At 41.6% G+C, this 9,256-nt stretch overlaps 1 protein-coding gene across 1 annotated transcript in view; it reads right to left on the bottom strand.

The window, feature by feature from the left end:
- The window catches only part of DACH2 (dachshund family transcription factor 2), a gene marked incomplete at its 3' end in the record, with an annotated part of 212,903 nt that overhangs the window by 112,923 nt on the left and 90,724 nt on the right, over positions 1–9,256 (bottom strand). Inside the window, 1 exon segment of the mRNA XM_072429863.1 lies at positions 4,081–4,196. Within this exon segment, the coding sequence (XP_072285964.1) occupies positions 4,081–4,196 (116 nt within the window).

Below are 9,256 nucleotides of genomic sequence, written 5' to 3'. Positions count from 1 at the left end.
ACAATAAAAAGAAATTGGCTTTGGGTCATTGGGTGGGTTGACTGATTGTCGCCATTTTTTTAGTATTTGCTGGTTAGAAACTGGGAAACGATTGTGATCTTTTGGGAAGCCACCAAATGGTCCAATATTACACCAGTGTACAATGTAACAATTTTAAGGCAACTAATCCAATCAGCTGGAAAATTGTTACAAGAAGTGAAAACACGATAGAAATATTGGCAACAAGTATATGGGTGGGCGTGGAAATGCAAACATTGCAGAGCTACAGAATCCATCTTGCAGCATCTACAGTACATTTTCTATTTCTTTTGTTTATTAATAATGGTCATAGCATTTCTTATGGTTAGAGCAGAGCCCAATCAATAAGGTAACCCTATACATGAGCTTGGGGGCCCAACAGATGTGCGAGGGCCCAGCCACAACCGTCATGCTTGAAATGGTGCCACTGGTTAGAGCTGTGCACCGGCCTGGCACTTAGCACGGGAGAAAACATTAGTGGGCTGCTCATATTATTGGGAAGGATCTGTGCAAATATAGACAATGAAAATACAAAACATTCAACTGCTACAATCCGTATCACCGTAACTCGAAAAAATAGGGGGGCAAAGCTGCTACCCCACCAAGGGCCAGTTCTGCCTTAATCCTCCTCAGAGTCACCTAAAACTCTTTTATCTCAGTTTGGTTTTCTTTTTGCACTATACGAGTGAGATAATAAGAATGAGATATTAATATAGAATTGCTTGGAGTGGTTCATAAAAAAAGAAGAAAATAATAACCTTTCCTGGAGACAATACTGCTTTAAGTTCCCTTTATTTCTACCCACAACGGTACTTTGCCATTTGATCTCTTTTGGAGGTGCTGATTGTGGTTGACCGGTCCTTCGGCATTGTGAATTCTTTAGAGAAATGCTGCATGAGATTTCTCTATTGGATTACCTGATGGTGACAACAGTGGACCATGAGCTGAATCAGCCACTTGTAGTCTTTATCCAAAACCTATGGGACAAGGTGACAACGCAAGAGTGCCTGGTGACTGGGACTGAGAGTTGTCATCTTTTAACACACAACGTTTTGGAATTGTATCAATGGTCCTGATTTAATATTGCTCTCCAAGGCTGGAGAGGATACACTTTCATCAGTGATCTGGGTGATTCTGCAAACCTGGAATGGATGACCTAAAAGCCATTTGCTATTTGTTACCAAATGTTTTCAAACCCCGATATCCATTCCAGGTTTGCTGGATCAACCAGCTTCACTGATGAAAGTGTATCCTCTCCAGCCTTGGAGAGCTTTAATAAATCAGGCTCAATGTGTTTAAGTTTATGTAAGATGTTAGTGATGGGTTCATGTTTCAGGTGTGATAAATGATGGATTTAGTGAGATATTTTTATTGTATGATTCTTCACTTTTTTGACATTAAAACTCTTAGTGCGGCCACAAATACAGCGAAGTGACCCCGAAATGATGGAGATTTAAGGGGAGGGGTATAGCTAAAATAGTAAGGTGCAATTAAAGGTGAAATTTGCTCCGCTCTGAGAGTGGAGGAGGGTTTGGACATCAGTGTCGGTGCAGCCGGCCCCGCAGTGCGCACTCAATATTTTTTTCATTTTTTCTTGTTGTGTTGGGGACGGAGCAGATGGAATGCAATGCACCCTGGGATATGTCATTTATCACTGTGACAATGTGTAGCTTACCCGTGAACCGCTCACCACAGGGGAAGAGCCGGATCCCAAGTCCAATCCCGCACCGACGGCGGACTGCTGAAGTTTGGCAGCGGCTGGGCTGCTCATTAATTTAATCATATTAATTTATTAGTTGTGCGCATCAAAGTGAATCCACCGCTGAATTGTCACGAGTAACAGTTTCAGGTTCCCAGAAGGACGCGACAACGGTGGTTACAATTCAGATTCCTAGAAAAACAGCTGCACAGATGAAACAGAAGAAAGAGGACATGGAATGGGGGGAAGGGGGGCGTTGGGGTGGAATAATGTTTCCTGGGTTGTATAAAAATCCCTATCGCAAAACGGGGACAACACAGACATAAACCAAGAAGAAAAATGTCTGTTCCGTGGATTCACCTGCCACAGTCACATGATCCCAACACCCCAGTGACCTCACTGCTTTGCTATTCAGTTATAGAATTCAGATTGGTCACTGACCCGCCCCCGGCCTGCTGACTGGACAGTGAAAGGTCAAACCCCAATCAGCTGATCACCGGAGAGCCAACCCCTGAGCTTTATATTCGAAACTGGAGGAGGAAGTGAATACAAAAAATAGATTGAATACCTAAAATAGCTGTTTTAAGATGGCACAATGTAAATTACAGAATTTCGGGAAGAAGCCAGCTCAGGGGGTGTAACTGGTGAGAAGATGGTCACTTTTGAGTGAAAAGATCGAAACAGCAGCAGATTGATGAGGTCATCTCTCTGCTCTCTCCCCATCAGCAGGTTCCTTGCCAGCACATGTGAACGCAGCGTTCTGATTGGACCGCTCTCCCTTTCACTCCAAGGGCTTTACAAGACAAAATCAAGTCAATTTCAGGTATTTAGACTGGTTGCAGACAATACATTGAATGCTTCTCTTTAATATTTTATAGATTTTTATAGAGTTTGGCTTTAAACGTGATCACAAGATCAGAGCGGCAGTCCGGGATTTATCTGTCTTCATCCCAGATCATAAATAAACCTATCAAAGTGAATCCAAGGTTATCTGTGGGAAGGCCGGATAGCGGAATCGAAGCTGCAGCTACAGAGATGTTTACACGGAGGAAAGATATAACTGGGCAGGAAAACAATAACAATGGGAATTCTTTTCCTGATAATTCATTTTATTACGGGCGGCCACAGCATTGTCCCGAGTTCCCGGGGGGCATTGCATGGAACAGCTAATTACTCTGCTGCTGAGTGCAGCAAGAAATTTGCTCAATAAGTCATGTTAATGCGAGCAGGCAGCAATGTGCTCAATATGGCCGCCCTCACGCCAATGTAACCTATAGGGGACCTTCTGGATATTAAATAAAAATGAAGAATAATCACGAGCAGCACTTTTATCTCTTTTTCATGCAGTTTGAATAATCAATTAATTTGCATTTCAAGAAACCCTGAATGATTCTGTGCTGGAGATCATCTCTCTCCCACCGCAGCAAAAAGCGGAATAAGGGAAACTCTTTTGGGAATGGTTTTCTTTTTTGCTTTGGTTCTGACCTACCTAACTATAATTTGCTATGAAAAATGGACACACACAGAACCCTTTTTTTATCCACTTTATAAAACTGTTCACCCACTGATACGCCTCTCATCTCTTTCTTCCTTGTGCTTCCCTGGCCATTCTTTTATCACAGCAACAAAACACTGAATGGTTCTGGGAATAAATATCCGGTGGCAAAAGAGCCTGCGACCTCCTCCTATTATTTAGCCGTCCGGCCTAGTGACCAAGTGGTCACATGACTAAAGAAGTGGCGTCAATGCTACCTGTAAGCTTTGGGATTGCGCACTTTGAGGTGGCTACAAAGGAAATTAGTGCTGAAAAAGTGAGAATAGCTAATCCATGGGAAATACTTTGCCAATAATTGGCACTCGTGTAGGTCTGACAGTTTAGGAAATATTACCCACAACATAAGTGGGGTCTCTTAGTTTGAATTGTTATTTTGCCTGACAGTGGCATTCATTTATAAAGCTGGCCCTGTTATATATTTCATGCTGAATCTACTTATAGCAACATCACATTCTCCCCCAAAGAACCAAAAAGTAATTATTTTGGTGGTTTTTAGCAATGGAGTCATTTTGCAGTTGTTGTCTCTAAAAAATCCCATTGGGGGGGTTATGTAACTTAGCCAGCTGTCATGCGCCCAGTGCTTAGCGGAGTTCTCCTTTAATTAGAATTAACTGGTACGCATGTACTGAATTAATTACTGGTGATGAAACAAGTTCCAGGGTTTTCTTTCCCCCGCACCGAGTGGAGGGCATTGTGCACAAGACAGCAGCCATTGCAGCGCTCCCAGCAGACTGCACCACTTAAATCAATATTAGTTTATATCCCGTGGATGAGGAGAAAAGGCTGATCGGATAATGACTCTCGTTACCTGTGGGGGAGATCAGTCCTGGAGATAAGAGACCCGGCACTCCGTGCGGCAGAAGACGTGCGTTCTCCTGGATGGCGACTCCCAATGAGCGCTTTGGGGGCCTCCCCGGCCGTGAGCTGCAGAGGAAAAGAAGAAATTCGTATTTAGAAGTGTTATAATAGAAACATCAGAGCATTCCGGTGAAAAGGCCAATTCTTATCTAGATTGCTAAAATCCCCAAATAATGCAACTTCGTACCTTCCCCTGTAGGGGCCAATCAGTTAATAGAATGATTGATTAGTAGATGAATCGATGAATCGGTAGATAGATAAAGACAGACATGACTTTGGTGTCAGAAGCCATTAATACCAAGTCATAATGGAGCCTCGATGAGGCGGCGGATGGATTGGGAGGTTGAGCTCCAGCTCCGTGTTACACCGTTTATTGTCCCCTCATGTGGGAAGATGGATAGCGGTGTACACTGGGGCGCGGATAATACGGTTAACCTCCCCTATCATAGCTGGTATCTCCTCGCGGCCTCATATCAAGCGCTCAGGCTCAATTTCAAATCTGCGGCGTAAAAAAATGCAACATATTTCTATACCGTATTTCCTCCTCCCCGTAACCTGATTTGCGCCAGTCCCATTTCCAGGGAAGGCCGTGCAATGCAATATCTTATCTTTAAATCTACTTCCACCATGGAATATATCAGCGGCAGTAATATAATGGGAAAAAAAGCACAATATATATTTCACCCACCAATTATTTTACCGCAGCTGAAATTTTCTCTGTCTTTACCATGTCAATTCTGGGATATGGAATGGTAAATACACACAAATAATGTATATATGGGTATACTGTATATCTACACACATTTATTATATTATATAATGAATCCATAATAATAATCTCAGAGGATAAGAATTTTCTGACATTTTTCTGTAGAGAGCCCCAAGTATTCTTGGAAGACCCCCATACCTTCTGCACCCAGTAAATTCTTAAAAAAAGATCCATTACAAGAATAAAATAGAAATAAAACCGTATGTGAAAACTCACCAACCCCTTAAAATTTATAGATTTTAGAGATGAAATTTTGGAGTTTGTTGTCAAAATGCTGCTAAAATCAGAAAATTTCATTCAATCCAGCAGAATACATTAAAGTCAATGGAGATGGAGAAATTAAGGTGATTTTTAGAGGCACAATTAGTTGTAAATATCTCCTAGGAGTCCCGGAATCTCCTTTTATCTATCCATACACCTATTCCTAGTGATACAAATAACCCAACAACAAACATAATGATAATCCCAAACTAATTATAATGATAACCGTAACCTTCTATTTCTAAACAAAGTCATGTGATCATTATTTCTCACTCATAACCTCCTCACACGCACGGCTCCAAGACCTTTCCAGAGCTGACCCGACTCTCTTGAATGGTCTCCTCATCCTTTTCGGCTTGCTCCTACTTTCTGCTTATTTAATTAGAGCGCTCAAAACCCAACGCTTCCCCCTCACCTACCCGTCTTCTTCTGTCTCCTAAACCCTCACTACTTCCCACCATTCCATATCCCCCTCCTATTGTGTGATACTTCCCCCACCTCTTAGATTGTAAGCTCTTCAGGGCAGGGTCCTCTCCTCCTCCTGTGTCACTGTCTCTATCTGTCTGTCATTTCCTACTCCTATGTAATGTACAGCACTACGTAATATGTTGGCGCTATATAAATCCTGTTTAGTAATAATAGTAATGGCATTGCTGGTATGGTGATGAGAGGGGTTTATTGATTGCACTAACTTGTCACATCGTTAAAGAAGAACTGCTAATCTCCCTTGATAGTCACATGACAATGTAGAGGCTCATTGTGGTATTATTTTGGCAAAATTGACAATCCGGCTTTAAGATCTAGCTTGCCGCTTATATAGACACCAACATTTTTTGTGTTCCCATGATCTGTAAAACTATTCCTTATTTTATTTGAAAATGCTCAGCCGTAGAGAGAATTGTATAACCCCCCACCCCATATGAATGGCTTCTCCATGGATCCGCAGGTTTAGAAGTTATGGCACCAAGCCAGGACTCTGCTGGGACATTGCCCTGGTACCTGCAGCCATTACCATTGTTCATGGCCAGTTCTAAAAAGCAGATTTTATGAAACTACAAAGGCGACGGCTCTGGAGGAAACATTCCATCAAAGAAGTCTGCGCTTCCATCTTCACCACACCACAGAAACATCGATTGAGTAACGGTTCACGGCGGTATGTTCCTCTCCAGGACGCCGATAAGCACGCCATTATTGTTTAATTGCACGCTGATTGTTTGTTGATGATTTTAAGCCCTTGTTAATTGTGTGTGTGCTTTTGTTGTTTCGCTTCAGTTTAAATTAAGAGTTTCATTAAAGTTTAAGCAACATTTAGGAATAGTTAGCGGGCTCTGGCTGGCAGGGATGTGAAATGGAGCTTAAAATAAAAAAAAAAGATAGTTAAGGCCAAAAGAAACCAGAAATCTCTACGTTCAAAATGTTTATTATATCCCTTGTGATACAAAAGATAATCTGCATGTCAGCACTTCTCTCATACATGGAAGGAGGGGGGGATTTAAGGACAGGGACAGAACAACGGACTACACATGTTCTGTACACCGTGAGAGAAATAAGCTGTAATGTACTCTGATCATGACTTCTCCTTACATGCAAAGTGATATCATTGGGGATCCGGGTACAATGGTCCCTAACAAGCCATGGGATATTGTGGGCAGCACATGAACAGTGAAAATGTGTTGCTGATGAGTTGGAAGCAAAAAAAAGAAAATTGATAAGTGATCAGATCTGAGCCAGATAAAGATGGCTGGACAATGGGTCAGAACATCTCCATAACTGCCGGTCTTGTATTTCCAGTATACATATATGGCTGGTACCAGGCCCCACTGGAAAACCAACAAGAGGGTCATAGGTGCCCAACGCTCATTATTATAAGTGGGAAGAACAGGCTAGTATATTTGATCTGATCCACAGAAGCGCTAGAAAATAATACAAACATAATTATAAGAAGTCAGAACACACAGAAAATCGGTTTGCTGGGTATGGGCTGTGTAACCAAACAAGTCAGGGTGCCCATGCTGACCCCAGTTCATTAAATCACCAAACTTCAGTACAACACTACACCACCTGCATGCATCCCAAATACTATCTACAAACCATAGATCTGAGGTCAGAGGGCTTTCTTCCTACATTTCCGACTCTGTAGCAGAAAGTTCTATGGAAGCTGCGGGATAATTCTAAACATGTTCATATCTAGAATACCTAACTACTCCATCTGCAAAATCTAAGAGATTCACAAACAGATTTTTACCTAACAAGAAGACATCCATAGAGCGAGATGCAGCTTGGAAAAGCAGTGGTCCATGCTGGGATTTCCCAAACAATTCTCTGCTTGTCTCATTACAGGCACAGGGAATATGGGGGGAGTTCAAAGAATGGTTATGAACAATGGCTTGTGTGTGGATATTGAACAAAACCAAACACGTGTGTATCTTCTCCCTGTACAGAGGTGCTACAGATCCATACTTTGCAGACAAGTGATTGGCAAACCCTGCGTTTTAATTTTTAAAACGTTGCAAGGACCTTTATAGATAACGTTTAAGGAAATGTCCTGGTGTAGATTAGCCTATTGGAATGTATGGGAATTTCAAACATTGGCTTTTAAAGCATCAGGTTAAACGCTGGGGTAAATGTCAGTGTAGCCTTATAGTGCGGCCTATAGTGAGTTAGGAGTGGATTGTCCTAATGTTATGTTACATGGTGATAATATGCAATATAACAGAAGCATTAGGGAACATACAGCTTATATTTAGGAATCTATTACAGATAAGTGAACAGAATAGCAGTTGGCGAATACGGAGTGAATAATCCATATTCACATGCTGGTACAGGTACAATGTAACAGAAGCACGGGAGGGCAGATACAATGCCGCTTACATATCTGCTAATAGCGAGTAAGGGTATTGCCCTTCTGTAATACTACATGAGGGTTATAATACAAAGTAACAGAAGCCCATGGGAGCAGAAAGGGCAGATAGTTTGGTGGCAGGTGAATGACATGAATTCTAACCAGTAGGGTGTGATGAGGAGTGAATTCTCTTTTCTCCTCTTATAATAATACAGCACAGCAGATGTATGGAGGAACAGCAAGGAAAATTCAGTAATATTGTGAGCAATGCCACGTGACGTGCAGAGGGATCATTTATTCTCGGGTTTCATAGTACAAACACTAAAAAGCTAAAACTGAATCATGAGGTTAGAAGGGGTGCAAGGTACTAGGAATTTGACGATGATATGAAATGAGGAAGGTAAACTGTTGCAGACATTTAGACCTACACCCAGGTTCCCTCTTTCCTTAGAGATTCAGATGAATCCCAGCCATTGAAATTAATTATATGTATATAAAAGAGAGAAGAGGACAGAAGGGTTTTTTATAAGTATATAGTGCGAGTGTTGTACATTTAGTAACAAGATATGATTGGTTACACTCATTCATTGGATGGTCCATAGCCCAATTGTATTGGTGAGGTGTGGGTACTAAACAAATTGCTCCTAGGATAAAGTTTTTTGTTGACCTCAGAGACAGAGAAGAAAAGTTGATCATAATTCCCGACATGTTTCACCAAATGGCTTATTCAAGGGTATGATGAGACAAAAGGTGCGATGTCAGGGAGTTGGAGTAAGTCCTTAGTTTCGTATTAAGGGTCAGTCCATGTGTTTGAAGCAAGCTGTATCCATAGGGCATGGGCTGGGTATAGTAATTATAGAAGGGGTTCTCTGAAGACCTGAAAGTTATTTCAAGAGTTCTTCCATGTTATAAAGAGAAAGGCTTTTATATACCAACATGAAATCCATGTATGTGAATCGTGGGGTGAGAGAAGGGGGATAAGGTATACCTTAGCGTCATTTTGACATATGAGAGTCAGAAGAATAAAGACAAGAAGGGAGAAGGATGAGTATGAGATCAGATTTGATACAATGTAACAGAAGGAAGAGGACAGACAATGTAAGGAGGAATAAAATATTCTTCTCTCTTCTCTTTGCTCTCCGCCATTGCTTCGGTTAACCCCTAACTCACCGAGACTGTAAAAAAAAGTCACAAAGACGATATATTCTTCCTAACACAAGCCCGTCAATGCTTCTAATACCGCGCCTTACAAAA

The sequence above is a fragment of the Pyxicephalus adspersus genome, chromosome Z, assembly GCF_032062135.1.
Source record: "Pyxicephalus adspersus chromosome Z, UCB_Pads_2.0, whole genome shotgun sequence".
Taxonomy (NCBI): Eukaryota; Metazoa; Chordata; class Amphibia; order Anura; family Pyxicephalidae; genus Pyxicephalus; species Pyxicephalus adspersus.
This window is presented reverse-complemented; position numbering and strand designations above follow the sequence as displayed.